The sequence below is a fragment of the Protopterus annectens genome, chromosome 6.part1 (genome assembly GCF_019279795.1).
Source record: "Protopterus annectens isolate FY-2018-M chromosome 6.part1, PAN1.0, whole genome shotgun sequence".
Classification (NCBI taxonomy): Eukaryota; Metazoa; Chordata; order Ceratodontiformes; family Protopteridae; genus Protopterus; species Protopterus annectens.
This window is the reverse complement of record NC_056738.1, coordinates 475,038,278-475,063,866: the sequence shown is the minus strand read 5'-3', so window position 1 is coordinate 475,063,866 and position 25,589 is coordinate 475,038,278. Positions and strand designations below refer to the sequence as shown.

General features: G+C 35.6%; 1 protein-coding gene across 2 annotated transcripts in view; it reads right to left on the bottom strand.

Annotated features, from left to right (window-relative positions):
* The window catches only part of COL6A1 (collagen type VI alpha 1 chain), a 343,520-nt gene that overhangs the window by 51,657 nt on the left and 266,274 nt on the right, over window positions 1-25,589 (bottom strand). For both annotated transcript variants that reach the window (XM_044075923.1, XM_044075922.1), the window contains exons 27-29: window positions 19,396-19,431; window positions 12,823-12,859; window positions 5,129-5,137 (exon numbers count right to left, since the gene is read on the bottom strand). In XM_044075923.1, coding sequence (XP_043931858.1) covers window positions 5,129-5,137; window positions 12,823-12,859; window positions 19,396-19,431 — 82 coding nt within the window. The remainder of the gene's footprint in view (window positions 1-5,128; window positions 5,138-12,822; window positions 12,860-19,395; window positions 19,432-25,589) is intronic.

The window sequence follows — 25,589 nt, the reverse complement described above, 5'->3', positions numbered from 1 at the left end:
TGGAAAAGATCTGAAAAAAAAAATCTGAGCTGAAAAAGATAAGCAACCAAATATGGTTTTCTGTGGGTTGTAAACCCCTGCACCCCAGTGCATGAGGATGCATCCCATATTTCTATTCTACTTACCCCTGTACCCTACTGCATGGGGATGAATCTCATGAATCTATTCTACTTACCCCTGCACCCTACTGCATGGGGATGTATCTATTCTACTTACTCCTGCATCCTACTGCATGGGGATGTATCTCATGTATCTGTTCTACTTACCCCTGCACCTTACTGCATGAGGATGTATCTCATGTATCTATTCTACTTACCCCTGGACCCCAATGCATTGGATGTATCTCATGTATCTATTCTACTTACCCCTGTACCCTACTGCATGGGGATGTATCTCATGTATCTATCCTACTTACCCCTGCACCCTACTGCATGGGGATGTATCTCATGTATCTATTCTACTTACCCTGCACCCCAATGCATGGGGATGCATCTCATGTATCTATTCTACTTGACCCTGCACCCCACTGCATGCGGATGTATCTAAATACTTACCCCTGCACCCCACTGCATGAGCATTTACCCCATGTAGCTATTCTACGTAATATAATCACCTTTGAGGTCTCTTCACCTTGAAGAAGGTGAAGTGGCTTTTTTAGATTCTGTGCCAGTATATGGTGCATTGAGCAATATCTCTGTTCAGCTGCTTTTCAAGTGATGGGGTAGTCTACTCCCTGTCTGTGACTGTTGCTAAAGAAATGTTACCTAACAAATGGCAAAATAGTTATCACCTCTCAGACCTGCACCTATAACAACCTTTACGCAAAACAGCAATACTAAATAAGCCAATGCTGTACAGAAGTTACAGCTGATAAGTATTTGTAAAACATTTTGTGCTGCTGCAGTATCTTAAGTTATTAAGCACCATTACAGTGTCCAGTCTCTATACCTTTGTGTATGCTTTGTCAATGCTTCTGTAGTTGATGCATTTTAACAAGCTGTTGAATTTCTTTACCCATCACAGAAAATGTCCTATTTTTTAGAACATGTTCACTGTTAAAGGAACAGGCCATTGCTTTCTTCACCAAAAGAAAGATAAATGATACATCAACTGTGGGAGCTACATATAAGACACAACTTCTTGTCACATGACAGGGGAGAAGAGTTAGTCAGTCAGCAATGATGGTCATGGCCAAGTAAAAAGAGAAAAACAAGAATTCCAGTAAAATCTGCATCAGAAAGTCTTCAAGATGGACTTTGTATAGGACTGATGGGATAAATGTTACTCAGAAATATCAGCAAGGACATCTGCCAAAGTCAGAATAGTATTTTAGAGCTGAGCATAGTTTGAAAAAAAATGAGACACTGCAGTAAGGAAAATAACATTGTGCTCTCATAAGTGATTTATATTGATTGATGAATCTTTGTTTTTCCTCAACTACAAAGATTTACAAAACGTATTATTCATGCTCTAAATGAAAGCTCCTTATCTGAAAAAAAAACTTTTTTTCAGATAGATTTGGCATTCTCCCCCTGCACACCCACCCCTACTCCCTTGTTGTAGGTACAGACTGAAGAGCCCCCCCCCATTTTTAAGACAACAGCTGCTAGGTTACATTTATCCTTAATTGCCTACTGTACTGTCCTCACTGATGGCAGGGTGGGGAAAATGAATGGAGCAGAACCTCTTGCAGAATCCCATACCAAGGCCCTGCATGCCAAGGAGGGCTCTTTGTATACCTTAACTGGGCAGAGTTAGTGGCATCATATGCATCACTGCATACAGTGTCATCTCCACTCCCCAACATTCCACAAACCTTTCAGCAACCTGTCTTACAATTCCAGCACATCCTTATAAATGGGGATGTGTTTTTATCATATATAGAAATCTCCCTGTCCCACAGTAGGTGAGGCAGCAAAGTAAATCCATCCTACTATCCTTCCACAGCTTCTACAGTCCCTGATCCAATCAGTATGGAGTTTTGTGCCACAGTAAGTGTTCCATCCCTCTGTGCCATAGAGTTTTGTGTCACAGTAAGTGTCCCATCCCTCTAGACCATGGAGTTTTGTGTCACAGTAAGTGTTCCATCCATCTATGCTACAGAGATGGCGGAGGCTAAAGAGTTTTGAAATCTGCAGCACACTAGATACCCATGAATGAGTCTTTTCCAACACAACAGCTTGGGTCCAACATCAGAAGAAATTATCTTCATTGCCACATGCTGAGTGAGTGCAGTGTTTTATCTGACAAAGTTATTGAGAGTTTTCTTACCATACTTCAGCTTCCACCCATATCTTCAAAACATGCTGCATAGCATGGATGGTTCTAATAAAGTATCTCAAAGACTGTATTGTGGAAGGCTTGTTTACAAGTATTGTCTTTAATGGCTTGATGACTTTAACTCATTAAATTAAATAATCAAGCAAACAAATAAATAGTTAAATATATAAATAAAAGGGCAAAATGATGCACAGACAAACATCAGAAATGTAACTGTTACTTCAGTATAGAGAGCAGCAGATATTGCAGTATGGTGCCATGAATATTTTTCATTTGATTGTTGCATTTCATTAAAATACAAGCAGATTATCTAAATTAAATGAATCAATACTCAGTGAAATGTTTATGTAGAGAAAAAGCCAGATATCAATTTAAGAGAGTCATTTGTGCATCCTCTGAACTAGTATAACTAAGCTCAAGCTTACAAAACTTTGTAAGTTACAAAATAAATATAATAAAATAAATATGGCCAGTGGTGGTCACTTTGCTGGGTCTCGCCAATTAATTCTACTTGAAAAAATAACTCGGCTGAAAAAACAAATACTGTAAAGATAAAAAGAAAATTGTCACCAGGAGTACAAAATATTGCAATATGTCCCATCAATGCCTTTACTTATTCTTTCTAGAAGCATTATTATTTAGGTTATAAGACTTTTATGATACAGCTCAGTTATTAGTTTCATAGACTGGACTATTCCCGGGATTCAGAAAGAACCTCATCACTCATATTAAGGGCTGCGGTAAAAAGGCCCTATTTCCATGATGCAGTGTTTTGCATTTCAGAGATACATTAGCTGCAATGAGGATAGACCTCATTATCAACTAATTTGCATGTCTCTCTATCACTATTAACTACCATGAATGCAAACCAGCATTTTTCTGCAGTAAAAGATTTTAGCCATATTGTGTTAGCACAGACATCCCTCATTCACTCTCCGATACATATATTCAAATACATATGCACATACACACCCACACCATGTGTCCCATATATGTCCTTGCATCATAAGAAATTCCTTGATGCCTCCTTTTTCCTGCCCTCATACATTCCGGATAATTAAGGTCAGTAAATAATGCAGGACATTAAAGGTTTTTACTTAGTATCTTGCATTAACTGCACTGCAGTGCTAGACCTGTTGCTCAACTAACTTTTCAAGTGATTCCAGGTCACATAGCTAAAATTTTCCCTGCTATTTTCTAGTGTTCCTCCTGTCTCTGCCTTGAAGCCTCCTCTCCTCAAATTGACTCACCCATCCCTCTCATCTCTGCTATCATAACAAACTCTTGCTGTAGCAACTTGTGAGGTAGTGTAGTGGGTTAATGCCAGTTGTCCAGGGTTTGAGGTCTCCCAACCATTTGCCCTGTATTTATTTATTTATTTTTACTTTTATAGTGTAGGTAATGCCATCTGTGGTATCTAGTAGTTATGGGACAGAGGATTAATATCTTCAGTGGGAGGGTGCAGAGTTTGACTCTGTTTTTACTGTCTTTAAGATACACTACTTCCAGCATCCCTTGTGCATAGTATTCACTAATCATAACACATTTATTCTTTTGTTTTTTTTTCATTTTGTGAGTTCCTTTCAGACACAAAATGCAGAATACTCCTGGTGTGTAGTGCCCCCATCCTAAGTTTTACTGATGATAAAGACCAACATTAAGGACATATCCTTGGTGTAAAATGATCCCCCCTCACCCAGGTGTATCCCTGGTAGCTACCGCTCCCCACACCCACAAAGTTGCAGTTATCCACAATGGTTAATCTTTCCATGACCACAAAGTTGTAGTTATCCCTGGTGGCTAGTTTTCCTCCAACAAATTTTGGCAGACTTTATCATTAGTCTAGGGGGTATGTGCAGACCACCGCCCCTACCCTGCCATATACACATGCACCTCTCCATCCAGTGGCACTGTAACACACTTGTACAGTCAGACATAAACACACACCTATCTAAACTATTCTCTCATTAACTCACTTACTACTATCTCCCAGCAGACACTGACACAGACACACATTCACACAATCAGCCCCTCATACACACTCACACTCAAACCCCCTAATGCATCCTGCACTCTAAAAATGACCGCAAAAACTCTACCCCAATGGATGAACGCTGCCTTTTGGCCATGTTCATTATCATGAATGGTCATGAGCGTCCATTCAAATTTATGCAGCCACACATTTCTGAATCACTCTGCTGCAAAGATGCCTTGCCACGGGTAGTTATGAGGGAAATAATGTGGCTAATTAGCATATGCCTCTCCCCTAAAATACCTAATTACTATTTAGCATGGTCATAATAGTGTTGCAGCACTGTGGTATGGTGTCTCTGGATCAGAAATTAGTACATCTCGTGATAACCTTTGAATCATGGCCTATTATGCATTAGGATTGGAAAAGTTTAAACATCCCTTTGATTTGGAGAACGCAGACAAATTACATGCAGTTTTGTTAATAATGATCCATGTCTGATAATTTGTCACATTTCATTTCTTGTTATTTATAATAGACTGTTCTGTAATGCTGCATCTCTGATAGACATTTTTATATACTTCACTAAACTATTTTCCTTTTTTTATTTAGGAATTTTAAAGTTCATTCCCTCATTCATTATCAGAATAATAAACGGCATGTTATCAAATCCCACATAATTTCTTCTGCCTGCAGTCTTTTGTAAGACAATACTTTTGAATAAAACTACACCAGTTATACATGTCTGCAATTTAAGGCAAATGCTAAGGGTTATGTGTCAGAGGCAATGGTAACCAATAACAAAATGGAACAAATTTCATGGTATAAAAGTAGCTTATTAAAAAAAATGTAATTATGAAAAAAAGAGCCACTTACCACAACATGCTGAAAGAAAGAAAGAAAAAAAAAGAATCTGATAAATAAGCTTAATTAAAAATGTTGACATTTTGTAATACTTTTTGTTGAAATAAATCTGGGCAACGGCATGCGGTCTACAAACTAAGAAATTGAAAGCACTGATGAGTCAAAATCAAAATTCTAATTAGCAGTGCCATTTATATTGTGTGATGCTGATGGCACCAATATTGTAAGGTAATGTTTTTTATGGAAATCCAGTTAATATGTATATATTTTTTCCAATGTTAAATTAACAAAGATATTCTACAAGAGCAGATGTCAAATGCTACAGTCCTGTTTTATATACCCACAAGTTCTATTAAGGAAAGGTTTAAAAAAAAATAATAACAAATAAAGTAATAACAAAATATTGAAATGCAATCAATATGATTATGGGAGGTCAACAATCGGCAGCCTGTTTCTTGTACTTCACAGTTTGATTCCCTGACTTTGATTTGCTTACTGTGTGATTTTGTAAGTCACTTAACAAGGCAGTATTTCCATTTGATACCTGAAAAAGGACATTTGTGTCCAGTGGGCTTTTCCTGTTAAGGGATTATTGATGATGGTGATGATAATAATACAATTCTATAGTAAAATGAATAAGTGTTAACTATGACAAAGACAGCAGGATTCTTGGAGGAATTAGAGAGAATTTAGTTCTGTTCACATTTATGATTCCGTCAAATTTTGATTTTAATTAAAATAATTTGGTGCATGTTAATTTATTCTGTACTTTATTTATTCTTTCTTTCCTGAATTCCACTCACGAGTTGGTTGTTTTTTATCATTTTCAGACAAGTTCACTTCATACTTAGTTGCTTAATTTGCCCATCCTAGTGTTCTATGCTCTATCTCTCAGTTTTCCAGTCAGACTACATAAGATCCTTTAGTAACCCTTTTCTACATTTGTAAATACTTTTGTTTTTTTCTACCTCCAGCACTCTACATAATTAATTAGCTCTTAGAGCATATTAATTTCCTTTCTTTATTAGGTGTCTCTCTTCCTCCCTCTCTCTACTTTTTTTGTTAGTTTCAATGAAATACTATTGGACCTTCCTCATGTGGTCAGGTGTCCAATAGTTAGCTGTGTGGAGTTTTGAGGAATTATCATGCCCTGCCACTGTTGGTATTTTACAGATTCTGTGTGACTGCACTGCATTCTCTGTCCCTCTGAAATTACGACTTGAGTTAAAACTGCCTGAGCTGCTTTTTTCAACTGGTTAAGTGTAATACTGAATCTATAACTGCCAAATATCACATGGTAACCTGTCCAGATTTTAACTCAACTAATTGATTTGTGTGTGTGTGTGTGTGTGTGTGTGTGTGTGTGTGTGTGTGTGTGTGTGTGTGTGTGTGTGTGCGTGTGCATGTATGTGTTTTGTTTAAAGTAAATTAAGTGTGACAGTATGCTACAGTGTGCTGTATATCTTTTGGTATAATTTTTATATCACGTTTGGCATGCTAAGGATATTGTGGTCCATCTATATCTTTTACAGTTGCTATAGTACAACGTCCACATTGTGTCTTTATATCATAGTTGTACAATTAGCTATAGGAAACATGACAAATGAACAAATGCATGCTTTCTTAATTTCCAAAAAGAGTGAACTTGGCACCAAAATACTTTACTGTAGCTTGATGGGGGAGGGGTGAAATATTTTTTTGTGGGGAGTTCTGATTTGAACAAAGAAGTGTATTGTAATAATCATAATTCTGTCTTACATAAAGTAGAAAGAAATATTGGCCTCAGAGTACTCTAAAACTTAATTACAGATAATTATGCATCTTATACTTTCAAACTTCTTTCAAATAATTGCAGTACAGTCTTTTTTGACAATAAAGCATTCAACAGGAATATAATTTTAGTACATGTAAAGAAGGCAAATAATTTTCCAAGTATGCAATAATAGAAACAATCATGTCTTAAGTCATGGTTTTAGTATTTTGTTGAAAAAGGATTTACACATAGGGTAGAAAATGGAAGTAACATTTAAAAATGTGTCTGTAGTTGCCTACTGCTTTCTGCAAATAAAGTCTGCAGAGGACATTAAAAACTACAATTCATATACAGGCTTTTACTTAATTTTCAATTGATGAAGTTCTAGGCACATTCTCAATGCTATATGTGGAAAATCATTCTAAACAAAATTTTAGTGCAGTCTGTGTTTGAGGTGCATTAACACTCGGCAGTGTACTGTTTTTTCACAAAATCAGTGATTCTTAAATCATGTAGAGTATTTTTTATGATCTACCTCACTTTAATAACGTGCACGTGCTATATTAAAAACATTCTTAGTACACACGAATGCAGGTGCACACTGTGATAATAAATAGAATTCTGGAGCTTCTCACATCCTACCCAAGTTCAAAAATGGACTGACTGTGCCGTCTTTTTTTTTCTTGGAATCATTTATGGGTTTGTAAAGCCTCCCTATCATATGTGTGTGAGACAAAACTGCTAAACCTACAACTCCAAAATTAAAATGTGATTATATGAAAAAGCAATGATAAATGTGATTTGCAAAGTTCAACGTTGCATTATTAAAGCATTCTGATTGGTGGGTTGTGGGATACTTTAGACTTCTAAACGTCTGTGTGGGACCTGTGCCTCCATATACCTCCCACTTGTTAATGTCTCTGGGATCAGGGTAATTTCTGAGACACTGCAATCTGACACATATTTTGTACCAATTCTCATTTGTAGTTCTGCACTACCAACTATCACAGTTATGGTCATTACAATTACAGCATACACCTCATTTTAGAATCACAAACATGAAAACAATGTCTTTAAGAATTATTTGCTAAACCATTAACCATGAGGAATGAATTGCTGTAAATCTGTCCTTCTAACAATACTGGCTGTCATAGTGAAGTAACTGCTGTTATTTGTTTATAGCCTAAAAGGAACACTCATATGTACTCTGAAATGCTAAAGTTTTAGATATAGATAATTAAAGGTTCTCTTTTTGTTTTCTCAGGTTTTCCTAGACAAAAATATATGTATAAAAAGCAAAAATGTCCTTTTTAAGGAGTGGATATTTTGTATAGGCCATTGAATACGAGACTGCCACTTTTTAAGCCAAGATGCCCACAGACAGAAACATTGCCATACTGTTTTGCTTGTGTTCAGTGCCTTCTAGTTTGACTATATAGTACATCTTCTTACTAACTTTTTCTTCCTATCACTGTAGGATGGGAATATTTTGTAAAAAGGAATACCATGTGCTTCTTTCCATTCATCTAAAATACCTAAACATTTAACTCTGTAACAATCCCCACTTTATGAATAGTTTAACACTATGTAACTCAAGACACCATTTAATTGTGTCCTGTGAAATCCCCTGGAGATCTGTGTTTACCCTACAAAGCTCTGATCAAGGATAAAATTATTAGTCCAGTTCAAGTATCATATTAATCTTTGTTCTCTTGTGCATGAAATGGACTACAGAGCATTCATTTCTCTTTTTATAAATGATATCCATTTCCTCCAAACTTCATAAAGTATGGTTTCAGTGAAGCTTTATAAATATATCCAAGCATTTCCTATAAAGTTCATAAAGTATAAGTTCAGTGAAGCTTCAAGCAGTCAAAAACCAAGTACCAAATGAAGATTCAGATCAATGAGCTAGGCAGTAATAAAAAAAATCCAGGAAAGCAAGCCCTCCATTTACCCCCAGTCATCTTCCCTATAAATACTAACCCCCCAGTTGTATAGCCACAAAGAAAAGCCAACAAAATGTAGAACCAATGTTGCTGTGCAAACACAACCTGCAGTAGCAGTGATTTCTAGTGTATAAGTTTATCAAGGAATTCAACACTGGCGTCTAGAAATCCATGAGTATGAAATCATCCACTGTGCATTAGACCACGTGTAAGGAAATGGATCTGACAGCTTTAATGCAAAACAAGAATTCATGATGGCCTTATCTAAGTTGCTTCAGTGATAACATTAAGGGTTTCTTGCCAAAAATGCAGGAGGAACAAATGAGGTTTGGAACAGACAAATTTTGTCATGGGACATCTTTGGGGGGGGGGTAGATGAGTAGGTAAAGGGGGGTTGGAGTGGGAAGATTTGATATTCAGGGTAAGCTCTTTTGAGGTAGGTAGGGCAAGGAAGGGTTAATCTAAAAAGGGATGGAAGGAGGAAATGAAGTAAGCAAGGGGTGGGACTTAAGGCATTTTAAGTACCATGACTCTGTTGGAGGACATATTCTGGAGAAATTCACCTATTACGATGCATGTTTTGTGTGGGATATGCTTCAGCAGTACCTGCAGGCAGTAGTGCCTCAGGAGTAGATTGAGGGGTTTTCAAAGGTGGTTTCTATTGAGTCTAATTTGGTGGGTAATGGAACAATTGGGAGAAATTTGAGATCAGTGCGGGGGAGGGAGGACATTTTGCAGGCTTTGGTGGAGAAGGAGTGCCAGGTGGGCCAGTTACTGGGCCCTTTTCATAGCCCCCCATTTGACAGTTTTAAGGTTTCACCAATTGGGCTGGTACCTAAAAAGAAGACAGGTGAATTCCATTTGATTCATCATTTGTCTCACCCTAAGGGTAGTTCGGTCAATGAGTTTATTTCAGTGGAGGTGGCTAAAGTGACTTATGTGCCTTTGGATGATGCAGTGCAAGTAATTAAAGGGTTTAAAGATCTGTGGTTAGCTAAGGTAGACATTCAGTCTGCTTTTCATCTTTTGCCAGTTTGGCCCTTGCTGGTCATGGTGGTCGGGGTAGGTTTTACTTTGACACGGCCATGCTGATGGGTTGTGCTGTGGCCTATTCCACTTTTGAAAAGTTTAGCATAGCTCTTCATTGTGTTTGGCAGCAGAGGGTGGAAAGTCAGAGGGCAATTCATTACTTATGACTTTTTATTGGCTGGTGAAAGGTGTGAGGGAGTCACAGTAGCTTTGAGTGAGTTTGCAGGAATGTGTGAGGAATTGGGGGTCCCTCGGCTAAGGCATTCAATTTTCTGGGCTTGGTACCAGATGCAGAACGTGGACTGTTTCAGTTGCCTGGGGAAAAGTTAACCAGATTGAAAGAGAAAATAGTTTGGATGAAGGCTAGGGACAAGGTTCAGGTGAAGGAGGTTATGGAACTCTTAGGGCTCCTGAATTTTGCCTGTCAGGCCATTTACCTGGGACATACTTTTTGTAGGCCTGTGGCCCTTTTGGTGAAAGGGGGAAAAAGTAAACATCAGTGGTTGAGAATTGGCAAGTTGCCTCATGAAGACTTAACTTTGTGGTTGATGTTTTTAGAACAGTATAATGGTGTCAACTTTTGGCAGTTTGAGTGGGTAGGGCAATGGGATTTACAGCTGTTTACCAAAGTGGCAGGGGGGATTTGGTATGAGGGTGTTTTTTGGCACTGAGTGGTTTGCACTTCCGTGGCCAGAAGAGTGGAAGCGGGATGTTGTGCTTTTAGAGTTAATACTGATTTGGGTAGCAGCTGTAGTGTGGCAGGAATGGTTTAGGGACAGGAGGATAGTTTTTAATTCTGACAATAGTGCAGTAGTTCAGGTTTTACAGGTAAGATAGCTAAGTCTGAGTGCTTATTGTTGGTGTTGCGTAAATTAGTTTAATAGAGTTTATTAATTAATTTTTCTTTTACAGGTGCGCATGTTCCAAGGGTTAGGAATGGGATCACTGACATCTACTAAGTCACAATTTTGTGTCCTTACCTGCAGGGACAGAGACTTAACCCACCTTGCTCCCTTGAGGTCACTTTATGCAATGTTCTCATGTGCCCATATATCTGAATGTGCCAGACAACTTTTTCACCCTGATTATTTTTACTATTGTTCTCTTTGTAATTCTTTGGTTTGTTGCATGTACCTTTCCTCAGGTTTGCAGCTACTCCAGTATTTTAACTCTTCCAAATGCCGCCATCTTTTACCACTGTAATACCATAATGTAAGGTTACTACAGCAATTAATTGAAATAAAATTCCACCCAATAGCATATGCTGTAATTTGGTGTATATTGTAATTTGTTGTGCTGAAAGAGTTGATGGTGACTATTATAGTGACATGATTTTGATCTAGCAGTTGTGATTTCATACCCCATTATGTGATGCAACAATGATACAAATGCTTTGTTGTTTTTGTGTCTGTTAACTTATGTAACACTTTGAATTACTGGTCTCTTTGAACTTCTCTGGAAAGAGTGCTGCTAGGCATTTTTCAATGACTCCATTATTGTTTTTTTTTTTTTTTTTTAATTATTAACAATAAACTCCTGAGTACATGTTTATATTAATTTTACTTTTTTATTTTTTGCTAGACCTCAGTCTTACCCAGAGTTGTTAAATCGCTTAGTATATCTACTAATCATTTGAGAGTGAAATTCCCACTTTAAAAAGGATTTAGGGGTAAATTCATAAAGGTACATGAAAGTGTACATGTCATAGTAATTTATTGGAATCCAGAGATGTCCCTAATATGGTGGTACATGGTGTTGTAACATAAAACATACAACAGTGCGTAGGGATGGCTCCATGGTCATACAGTGTATTAATGAGACAGTCTAGAGGGAATGCATTTGCTAATACACCATATGCCCACTCCTTGAACTGCAATCACATGTAGGCCAGCATGTTCCTCTCCACAATATCATGGTAGTAAGCACAGCCAAAAGGCCAAGATCATCTACCAAAAATTAAAGTACTAGGGGAATAGGGTGTCAGGAACCACTAGCCATCAGGGATAATACAATTGTGTCTTCACTGTACTAGCAGCAGTACAGAGACTGGTGGGTGGAAGGGGGTCTTGTCACCAGGTTTGCCTTTCTTAGTTGACATTTTAAGGTATTTTAACCATTACTTGGAAACAGACCTTTGCAGGTTTCATCTAGCTGAATGTGGTGCAAAATGGAAATATTTCAAGGCAGACATGGTGGCATTGCTCTGCTATCCTTGTGTAGAACAATATCAAAACCCAGGGCACTCTATTATATTCTTATTTTCTTCACTGGGTGTATGTTATACTTTACATTAATACCAGTTTTGATTGTGGTTTTATTTATTTTTATTTATTTCACATTTGTTAACCGGGTTAGTCCAACTGGATAAGAAATTATCCATTTTCAGTGGAGACCCAAGGGGAAAAGACCCGAACAAAACATACAAATACATACAAAAAAAATGGTTCATATTCTAAAATTGCTTTATGCTCTTTTTCAGTTTTTTTTTTTTTTTTTAATTTTTATTCATTTACTTTCTGGCTGATTCCCTTGTTTTGAAATGGGTATTTTTTTCCTCCTTCTCTATGATACCACCATGCCTCTTAGGTGAATACTAGCCTAACTTCCCTAAAGGGCCATTTTAATCATAGCCAATAACCTGAGGTCAGAATTAAACTCTGCACCTTGTGCTTATAAGATAAAGACCTTAACCATTATGCCAAACCCACCTTAGCAGTTGCAATTAAACTATCAGTACTGTTATATCTTTACATTCGTTAGCAATGACACAGCTTGGTTACAATCACAGTTTTGATGTCTGGTAACTTAAATGATTGTAAATCACTATTTTGACTCTACCTTTACAACTGTATAGTTATTAATGCTAGCTGCCTTCTCTAAGAATCTATAATCTAAAAACATAGCATGCTGTTATGCATAGCTAAACAAGCATTAGAACAGATGATAGAGAATTGTATGATGGTTGCATTACTTACAGCACATGCGTTCAATTACATAGAGGATTTCACAATCCTGAAAGATGAAAAAAGAAAGAAATTCATACTTTAGTACATTTATTTCTCACAAGTGTTAATCTGTTTTGTTTGTACTTAGCATTGAACTAATATTGGAATATTAGCAAAACTGTTGGTGGAGTGAGTAATTTTCCAAATGGTGATAATTACACTTTGGTTTACAAATGTTTATTAAGTGTTTTGTAGTTAAGTCCAGGACTTCAGATGCATTCACTACTGCAAAAATTGTATGAGAAGAAAAAAGGCAGTTACAAAATCAAAACTACAGTGAGCAACATTAGCAAGAGCTATTCTTCTATTCTTCTAAAACATGATAAATTGTAGCAGTTTTAAACATTTTTATATTCATCCAAAATGAATTACATATTTAGAAAAATGTAGTAGTAGTGATACAGCTGTTTCAGTCACCTTACTATTTTTGACAATGGTATGCAGTATATTCTTAGCTAATATTAACATTGTCAGTATTTTTTTCTCCATAAGTTAGTTTTGCAAGAACATACAATCCATTACAAAGTTGTGAATATGCATTTATATAGTAGACACGATATTCAATTGATACTGTTCTTATATTTGTTGGTTTTCTGTAGTCATATAAAATGTCATACTTGCACATCTTCAGCATATCTTAGAAATGTATACTACATCTCAGAACAAAATATATTACCAAATTACATTGTGAGAAATACTCATATCTTTGCTGAATATTTGTTTCTGTAGTCTTAGTGTTATAAATCATTCAGTAGTTCAGAGGGAAAATGAAATGTGGTGTGCATGTCTTTTTCATTAGGAAAGTAGCAGAAGAAACCCTTTCATCAGAAGGAATTCCTTTCACATCAAAGGCATCTTCCATCACAAATCTGAAACACTTATTTAGGGTGGCATCTACAGTCATACAGATTAGTGTTATTTTCCTCAAAAGGCAAAGTGCATCCACATATTTAGTCATTTCCAGATGAAGCACATTTTGACAGAGCTACATTAGAATTTTTGGTCTTTTGTTTTTTGGTAAATGATTTTGATCTTAGTTTTACAGTTTTCAGTGCCACTGAAATGGAATTAATAACAGATGTGGACATTTATTGCCACATCCTATGATGTAGTGGATCCCTGACAGTAAAGAACTCAGTAAGATGCAGTAGAATTAAACATGTCTGACCCTATCTGATGGACATTAAAATAATTCTCTTTTACATTGTATTTTCTCGGAATGTGTAATACATGCTGAAAATGAATTTGAATTGCAGAATAGTATTTTTTTTAGGGGAAACCTTTGGTTTGCCTTGCACGTGTACACAAATCTCAGACACTCTTTACGGAAAGCTTCACAAGTTCTTGTAGTTATTGTTTAAGTATGCCATAACTGGTTGTGTTGCAGATAATGTACTGTTAGTTCGTGGGATGGGCAAAACTAAGAATCTAAGTTTTTTGTTTGCATTCTACATGGACTTAATTTGAAATACACAATATGAGAATTGGTGCTATGTAATACTAATTTTAGCTGCATGGGATCTTCATGAGTGTCAAGGTCTATACCTAGGAAGGCACAAATTTGTAAGGAAATCTCTACCCCCCCCTACAACTTATGCATTGCATCAGTAAGATCATTGCACTGTAATTGGCATTTAAAGTAGATGTAGTATGATATGCAAACCAGCAAAACAGAACTTCATCTTTGCAGCTACCAGTTTTGTATATCTTGCCCTGCTACATATGCATTATTCAGTGTACTGAAATTACATGTGATATTGTTTCTCAGTCATAAATAAATGTGTGTTGTACTACGTAATTCACTAAAGTACAATAATTATTCCAAACTCCTCATGTCAGATTAGATGACCTTTAAGGTCTATGAGGCAACAGATTCCACACTGGCAGTGTGAAAAGTTAAAAGATTTTTGGGAATAATTAATGACTCATCAAACTGATAAACAAAATGGGTGCTTGTGGTTTACAGTACTACTTGGTTTGTTGGGGGAAAAGGAAACCATGAAGGCAAACAAGAAGCCATGAGACAGATAGGAGAATAGAAGACAGAAAAACAAGATAAGAAAGCTGAGTACAGTAGATTATATTCCTTCCTCCTTTTTTGACTACCCTTTCTCCTTTTTCGACTATTCATTTTTGTCACACACCTTTTCTTGGAAATCAGTCTTGTATTCGTACTATCAAATTCCCACATTGATCTCAGCTTTATACTGTCAAATCTAATCCTAACATCTACTTTTCTTTGACCATGAATATTGCCAAAATCCCTGTGGGATTATTAAATGTTTTTCATCATCGATTCCTTTAAAGGCTTTGAATATTAAAGTTGGGCTCACGGTGATGACTTGTTTCTAAATGCATTGACTTTTTTAGTTATCTGATCACAGGTTTGAAAGATGGCTTTGATTTTACAATTAATTTAATCAGTTATGAGAGTCCTTTCTCTCTCAGCATTCATGTTTGTGCAGTTATTTTCTTCATGGACATTTATCATTCCATCTCTATCAAAATGCAACTTTTGGACTTGATTCTAATTATTCATTTGACATTCTTGAGGACATTTTTGGGAAACTTGTCCTGAACTCTTCCTTGAAAAATGGTGTAATATAACACAATGTCAGGTTTAATGACCATGTCTTATGGATATATTAATTAGATTACTTACAGATTTGTGGTTATTGTAGTGTAATGATTTAGTTGAATCCAACTTTTTGTGACCTCAAAGAGTTGTGAGACCATGGTGCTTATCTGTTTCTAAATGCATTAGCTGCTGTAGTTTTTTTATCACTGGTTTGAAAGATGTCCTGCAGTTCTTTAAGTTCCTCTAAATTCATGTTGTTTACATCAGTAATAATGTCTATCCATCTTAGCCTTTTACTGTCCTTTTCTACTCTTGCCTTTAGTTGTTCTAAGTAGCGGTGCCTTATTTACTCTATCTTTAACATTATGTGGTTCCAGTATCTGAGGTTTTGTGTTAGAATCAGATCTTCCAGATAACAGTATGGATTTTTTTATCTTGCCATTTGCCATCCACTAAATTCTCAAATGCCTTCTTCAACTCTGCACTTCAAAATAATCAATATTTTTGATGTAGAATCTGACTTATAATTGAACAATTACAACTGTATTTTGTACCAGGAAAACCATAGGTCTGACTATAAGGACATCTGTCAACACTGATATCTTTGCTCATTTAACATCTCATCCAAATATATTTTAGTTTCCTTTCAAGAAGCAATTATTTTAAATTCAAATCAAGTTTCAAGTGTACTACTAAAACTAAGTCAACTATTTAAGTTCCTGCAACTTACACCAGCTGCCCTCTGACATCATTAGAGTGAGAAAGCTGTAGATTATGATGACATCTAAAAATGCGCTTCTCAAAACATAACTTTTAATGATTTCCATTATTTTCTGCATCCTATTTCAACATTTTAGATACTGCTAATTTTATTCATCCCCATTAATAAACAGTGACCACAACTCCTCCTTGGATGTAACTTAGACTTCCTTTATAATAGAGTTAAAAATACTTGGACAAGAGGTAATTTCCTATTTTCTTATATACAGGGCATTTTACATTGTGTGCCAATTCTTCTATACTACTGTTTGCACACAGACTTTGCATTGCTGAAGGTTCTTTTCTATTTTTTACATTCCACACATGAAATGCAAATATGAAGTACTTTATGTTAATATAAGCTATCTTCAGGTTTTTGTTAGTAAGGCTGAGCATTGAGACTGTCAGATTATGCTGACTTACATGTAGGACAAAACTGACTGAAAAGAGACTTGTCACTTTTATTTCCTTGGCTATGTGTTCTTGTCAAATATTCTTATTAACTTTCCTTATGAGGAAGAAGTATTTCTCACTGATAGTAATTTTCCTTAAGTATAGCTAGCATTGTTGAAGGTTCCCTCCTTAAGGACCTTTTGGGTTGTCTTGAAAATATTTACATTCTTAATGCCCTTAGTATTCCATTTTGCCATAGCGCTTTGATTGTCCTTCTGTGGTACTCTTATAGTTTTGATTCAAATTGTAATCTGGCCATCTATCAATATCCCATTCATGAATAAACCTGAATTTGTTTCTGATATGAGTCAAGGAAGTGGTTGCTGCATGGACTTTTAGTTTAATAGCTGGATCCACCATCCGTACAGATCATTGAGTACAGGAAAATATAATCTGTCCTTGCCTCTACTTCTTCACCAGGTATTTGCAAAGAATTGATGGGGCCAGATGACACAACTTGATTCTGTTATAATTGAGCAACAAAGCTTTTTACTTTAGTAGCATTAACAGGATCAGAGAGGTATCATTTGCATATCTGAAGTTCTTAAAATTTCTCCTGATGGTTTAATTTCTATATCTGACTCATCTAACCCAGCATTTATTCAGCAGCAGATATTTGTTATAAAATTTATATAAGAAGGGTGATAATATACAGCCTTTTTGAACTCTGCTCCCAATCTAGAACCAATCAGTTATCCCATATATGGCTTTAGCTGTCATTTTTTGATCTGCATAAAAATTCCTCAGAAGCAAATAAGGTGATTCAGTATCTGATTTCTCTAAAAGCATGCCATCACCCACAAAATGAATTTAGAATAGTCAAGGAAGCAAAAGTAAATGTTTTTGTAAGCTCCATTGCTTTCCCTATTATCTAGAATATGTTTGCAATTTGACCTCTAGTACTTCTATCTGTTTTAAAACTAACTGTTATAATTAGCAGTTCTTGGTTTGTATATATAGATGTAATCTAGCTCGCAAGAATTTAAGGTAGTTCAAGGTAAGGACACAGTACAGATCTGAAGAAGTTTTCATTAAGAAGACAAAAGTGCTTATGTTTTACTTGTTTTTATCACCATTTCAATATTAAAGCAACCCTTTCATTATGAATTGTGGCTCCAGGTGTACTGTGTCCATACTTTGAACTACCTTGGCTTGCAGTTTGTTCTTTGTGGATTGCAAGAATTTAAGCATTACCTTACTAGATATGAAGCAAGTACAGTGTTTGTGATAATCTGAGTGTACTTTTGTATTGCAAATTTTTGGGACAGAATATATTTTTGTATTTCATCACTTCCTGTAGCCTTGTTATGAGGAAGGCTTTCTAAGGCCTATTTGATTTCAGTCTGCAAGATGTCTGGCTATAGATGACAGAAAATTCTACTGTATTTATCAGTCCTCCATATATGCTTCTTTATACTCCTATTACCTTCTCTCAATATCTGCTGCATCTGCAACACTCCTCCTATCTTTCTTTTACCATTCCCGTTTTAACATAGAAGCTTTCTTAATATTATCAGTTTTCTTGAAAAACTCTCTTATCTTTAATATGCTGCTAGCTTTTACTGTCATTTTTTTCAGGTTTGCTAGGATTGTGTTTAAAAATGGACTATAGTGGCCTAGTTCACTTACTAAATAAAATATTTGAGATATAAATAAAAAAATGTTGTTATGATTAAGGAATATTCTGTCTTGAATTCAGAGACCACACAGAACAGGAAGCAGATGGAAAGGGGGAAGTGTAGCTCATTAAGTGACACTTGGGAACCAAATATATAGGGAGCAAAATGATATTAACATAGCTATGACGCAAACATTTGCTGCCTTTGAGAAGAACCATTTGAAAAAGAAGAATCAAAAGAAAAAAGTATGTAAAACTGCATCTCTACGTTAAGTATTATGTATCTGATTAAAGGTCCAGAGCTTAGCTTAGCAAACAAAGCTATGACACCATTTTAGCTAAGTGGTTTCAGAATAAGTCTGTTATCAGCACTCCCTCTTCTGATTTGTCAGTGAAAGTTCCAGAAATCATAATCCCAACCATGATTCAAAAGGGTTATAATGCTCAAATCCTCTGTTTTGGATCACAGAATCTTTCTTTCTACTAAAACAGAAGGCGACCAGTAAATGTTCTTTCTCAGCAAGGCTGCCCCAAGAAAAAAGTGGCCTAGGAAAAATGTTATTCCTTGAAAAAAATGGATTCATCTTAGGTTTCATATGGATTTTAAGTCAACCTTGGTTCATTGTCCCAATGACATCTAGGAATAGAAATACACCATGACCCCAACCACTTACCCAGCCACAATTCCAGAGGTGCTTGGTATAAGAAGCAAACATTTTAAGAACAGACGTTATACAAATGTTGATATTACATACTTTTCCAAAAAAAACATGAATTTGATAGTGGTGATCAATAAAATGGGAGAAATGTCCTTTATCTTGTAGTACACCAACTTTGGAATTGATTATTGTTAGGGGTACAGAAGACACCAAACTCAGGATGAGCTGTTCCACATTGTATGTCAGTGACCAGGAAAAAGGAATTAGTTTATTCTGATTTAATGCATTAATAATCACTAGAACAAATAAAGACATACATTCATATTGATTCACAATGTTGTTTAGCATAACTGTTACAGTGGGGCATAGTTAAGATGAAATGATTACATATAATAAAATTACTTTACATAACTTTGTTCTTTAGATGGCGTGCAATATGTAAAATGAAAGATAATGTACATAAAAACTATACTCACATCTGGTCCAGAGTGTCCTGGTGGTCCAGGGCGACCCTAATGCATAAACAATTTGATTAGAAACTGGATTGCTATAACAGTAATACAGAAACAATAACATATTTAGAGAACGCTCCACTAGAAGTGCAGTATCACTACCCAATCAGTCTCTTTAGTAAACTTTTCAATATACTGCTAATTATAATTAAATAAGCAAAATATGTCCCATTACAAAGCTCCATAATGTTTGAGTGCCAAGATGTAAAACCGATATGGAAAAAATGTGCTGTGCATTATTTTTCTACACAAATTATGTTGTACAGTATACCTGTTGTAAAACTACACATGGTGTTGCACAGTATACCTATCATACAACTACAGACTGTGTTGTACAGTATACTTATTGTACCACTACCAACTGCGTTGTATTCCTACTGATTATGCTGTACAGTATATCTATTGTACTACTACAGATTGTGTTGTACAGTATATGTACTGTAATACTACTGATTGTGTGTTGTGCAGTATACATATTGTAATACTACTGATTGTGTTGTATAGTTTACCTATTGCACAGCTACAGACTGTTTTAGAGTATACCTACTGTAATACTACTGATTGTGTTGCACAGTATACCTACTGTACTACAAATACTGATTGTGTTGCACAGTATATCTATTGTACTACTACTGATTGTGTTGCACAGTATACCTATTGTACTACTACCAATTGTGTTGCGCAATATACCTGATGTAATACTACTTGTTATACAGTATACCTAGAGTACTACTACCGATTGTGCTGTACAATATACCTACTGTAATACTGCAGATTGTGTTATACAGTATACCTATTGTACTTTTATTGACTGTGCTGTACAGTATACCTATTGTACTAATACAGATTGTGTTGCACAGTATACCTACTGTACTACTACCGATTGTGTTGCACAGTATACCTACTGTACTACTACTGATTGTGTTGCTAAGTATACCGGTTGTACTTTTACTGATTGTGTTGTACAGTACACCTATTGTACTAGTACTGATTGTTTCATACAATATACCTATTGTACTGCTACAGGTTGTGTTGTACAGTATACCTACATCAATACTACTGATTTTGTTATACGGTATGCCTATTGGACTCCTGAATGTGTTATATAGTATACCTATTGGACTACTACAGATCATGCTGTACAATATACCTATTGTACTGCTACCGACTGTTGTACAGTATACTCATTGTGCTACTGATAGTGTAGTACAGTATACCTATTGTACTACTACTGATTGTGCTGTACAATATACCTACTGCAGTACTACTGATTGAGTTATATAGTATACTGTACATATTCTACTACTATTGATTCTGCTGCACAGTGTACCTATTCTACTACTACAGATTGTGTTGCACAGTATACCTGTTGTACTACTACTGACCGTGTTGTATAGTATTCCTATTATACTAATACAGATTGTGCTATACAGTATACCTATTGTACTGCTACTACAGTATACCTATTGTACTACTACTGATTGTGTTGTACAGTTTACCTACAGCAACATTACTAATTGTGTTATACAGTATACCTATTATAATACTAATGATTTTGTTATATAGTATACCTATTGTAATTGTATTGATTGTGTTATAAAGTATACCTATTGTACTACTACTGGTTGTGTTGCACATCATACCTATTGTACTACTACAGATTTTGTTGAACAGTATAGCTATTGTACTAATACTACTGATAGTGCTATACAGTGTAACTATTGTACTACTACAGATTGTGTTTTATAGTGTACCTACTATATTAATACTGATTGTGTTGTACATTCTACCTATTATAGTACTATAAAGTTCACTTGAGGTTAATATGAATACTTTGGATGTGCACAGGTTTACAACCACAATCCCAAGGCAGGTTATGAAACCATGTTTCACTGTTGAATCTTGGGATCCTCTATTTATCAAAGTGCAAACATGCATGCACTTTTGTATTTACACTGTTCTCTGGAACATAATCTTTTGGAGCACACTTTCAACTTATTCCCAAGCTTATTGTAACAGACTAGGCAATTAACCTAAATCACTCAAAAATCTGAAAGGAACTTTCATATTATCTCAAGAAGAGAACAGATAAGTTAAATACCTAAAATGTACTTGTTATGCACCTATTCAGGAATGTATAGCTTTAAACATTTGTAGTGCATGGAATGCAATTACTAAATTTCAGAACTGTGAAAAATGTAAACTTGATGAGCAACTTTCTGATGTCTCTAGCATACTACTCAATGTTACCCCCCCGCACCAACTTTCTACCGTGTGATAACCATATCCCTGCCACAAAATGCAACCCTACACTTTACTGCAAAGCATTTTTCTAATAGAATGACTATACCTACTGTACTACTACCAATTGTGTTGTACAGTATACTTATTGTACGCCTATCGATTGTGTTGTATAGTATACTTGTACTACTACCGATTGCATTGTACAGTATACTTGTACTCCTAAAGACTGTGTTGTATAGTACATTCATTGTACTCCTACTGATTGTGTTGCACAGTACACTTATTATACTCCTATTGATTGTGTTGTACAGTACACTTATTGTACTCCTATTGATTGTGTTGTACAGTACACATAGTGTACTCCTACAGATTGTGTTGTACAGTACACTTATTGTACTCCTACTGATTGTGTTGTACAGTACACTTATTGTATTCTTACTGATTGTGTTGTACAGTACACTTATTATACTCCTGATTGTGTTGTACAGTACACTTATTGTACTCCTACTGATTGTGTTGTACAGTACACATGTACTCCTACTGATTGTGTTGTACAGTACACTTATTGTACTCCTACTGATTGTGTTGTACAGTATACGTGTACTCCTACCAATTGTGTTGTACAGTACACTCATTGTACTCCTACTGATTATGTTGTACAGTACACTTATTGTACTCCTACTGATTGTGTTGTACAGTACACTTGTACTCCTACTGATTGTGTTGTACAGTACACTTGTACTCCTACTGATTGTGTTGTACAGTACACTTATTGTACTCCTACTGATTGTGTTGTACAGTACACTTATTGTACTCCTGATTCTGTTGTACAGTACACTTATTGTACTCCTACTGATTGTGGTATATTTTCTACTTATTGTACTCCTGCTGATTGTGTTGTATAGTACACTTATTGTACTCCTACTGATTGTGTTGTACAGTATACTCATTGTACTATTACTGATTGTGTTGTATAGTACACTTATTGTACTCCTATTGATTGTGCTGTACAGTATACTTATTGTACTCCAACGGATTGTGTTGTACAGTACACTTATGGTACTCCTACTGATTGTGTTGTACAGTACACTTATTGTATTCCTACTGATTGTGTTGTACAGTACACTTATTATACTCCTACTGATTGTGTTGTACAGTACACTTATTGTACTCCTACTGACTGTGTTGTATTTTATACTTATTGTACTCCTACTGATTGTCTTGTACAGTACACTTATTGTACTCCTACTGATTGTGTTGTACAGTATACTTATTGTACTCCTACTGATTGTGTTGTATTTTATACTTATTGTACTCCTACTGATTGTGTTGTACAGTACACTTATTGTACTCCTACTGATTGTGTTGTACAGTACACTTATTGTAGTCCTACTGACTGTGTTGTATTTTATACTTATTGTACTCCTACTGATTGTGTTGTACAGTACACTTATTGTACTCCTACTGATTGTGTTGTACAGTACACTTATTGTACTCCTACTGATTGTGTTGTACAGTATACTTGTACTCCTGAATGTGTTGTATAGTACACTTACTATACTCCTACTGATTGTGTTGTACAGTACACTTATTGTACTCCTACTGATTGTGTTGTACAGTATACTTATTGTACTCCTATTGATTGTGTTGTAGAGTATACTTATTGTACTCCTACTGATTGTGTTGTATTTTATACTTATTGTACTCCTACTGATTGTGTTGTACAGTATACTTATTGTACATCTACTGATTGTGTTGTACAGTATATTTATTGTACTCCTACTGATTGTGTTGTACACTATACTTATTGTACTCCTACTGATTGTGTTGTGTTTTATACTTATTGTACTCCTGCTGATTGTGTTGTACAGTACACTTATTGTACTCCTACTGATTGTGTTGTACAGTATACTTATTGTACTCCTGATTGTGTTGTATTTTATACTTATTGTACTCCTGATTGTGTTGTACAGTACACTTATTGCACTCCTACTGATTGTGTTGTACAGTACACTTATTGTACTCCTACTGACTGTGTTGTATTTTATACTTATTGTACTCCTACTGATTGTGTTGTACAGTACACTTATTGTACTCCTGATTGTGTTGTACAGTATACTTGTACTCTTACTGATTGTGTTGTATAGTACACTTACTGTACTCCTACTGATTGTGTTGTACAGTACACTTATTGTACTCCTACTGATTGTGTTGTACAGTATACTTGTACTCTTACTGATTGCGTTGTATAGTACACTTATTGTACTTCTACTGATTGTGTTGTACAGTACACTTATTGTACTCCTACTGATTGTGTTGTACAGTACACTTACTGTACTCCTGATTGTGTATTGCAGTATACTTGTACTCCTGATTGTGTTGTATAGTACACTTACTGTACTCCTACTGATTGTGTTGTACAGTACACTTATTGTACTCCTACTGATTGTGTTGTACATTACACTTGTACTCCTACTGATTGTGTTGTACAGTACACTTATTGTACTCCTACTTGTTGTGCTGTACAGTACACTTATTGTACTCCTACTGATTGTGTTGTACAGTACACTTGTACTCCTGATTGTGTTGTACAGTATACTTATTGTACTCTTACTGATTGCATTGTACAGTACACTTATTGTACTCCTACTGGTTGTGTTGTACAGTATACTTATTGTACTCCTACTGATTGTGTTGTACAGTACACTTGTACTCCTACTGATTGTGTTGTACAGTACACTTATTGTACTCTTACTGATTGTGTTGTACAGTACACTTATTGTACTCCTACTGATTGTGTTTTACAGTACACTTGTACTCCTACTGATTGTGTTGTACAGTACACTTATTGTAATCCTACTGATTGTGTTGTACAGTATACTTATTGTACTCCTACTGATTGTGTTGTACAGTACACTTATTGTACTCCTACTGATTGTGTTGTATTTTATACTTATTGTACTCCTACTGATTGTGTTGTACAGTACACTTATTGTACTCCTACTGATTGTGTTGTACAGTACACTTATTGTACTCCTACTGACTGTGTTGTATTTTATACTTATTGTACTCCTACTGATTGTGTTGTACAGTACACTTATTGTACTCCTACTGATTGTGTTGTACAGTATACTTGTACTCCTGATTGTGTTGTATAGTACATGTGTTGTATAGTACACTTACTGTACTCCTAATTGTGTTGTACAGTACACTTATTGTACTCCTACTGATTGTGTTGTACAGTATACTTGTACGTCTACTGATTGTGTTGTACAGTATACTTATTGTACTCCTACTGATTGTGTTATATTTTATACTTATTGTACGCCTACTGATTGTGTTGTACAGTACACTTATTGTACTCCTACTGATTGTGTTGTACAGTATACTTATTGTACTCCTACTGATTGTGTTGTATTTTATACTTATGGTACTCCTACTGATTGTGTTGTACAGTACACTTATCATACTCCTACTGATTGTGTTGTACAGTACACTTATTGTACTCCTACTGACTGTGTTGTACAGTACACTTATTGTACTCCTACTGATTGTGTTGTACAGTACACTTATTGTACGCCTACTGATTGTGTTGTACAGTACACTTATTGTACTCCTACTGATTGTGTTGTACAGTATACTTGTACTCCTGATTGTGTTGCATAGTACACTTACTGTACTCCTACTGATTGTGTTGTACATTACACTTATTGTACTCCTACTGATTGTGTTGTACAGTATACTTATTGTACGTCTACTGATTGTGTTGTACAGTATACTTGTACTCCTACTGATTGTGTTGTACAGTATACTTATTGTACTCCTACTGATTGTGTTGTATTTTATACTTATTGTACTCCTACTGATTGTGTTGTACAGTACACTTATTGTACTCATACTGATTGTGTTGTACA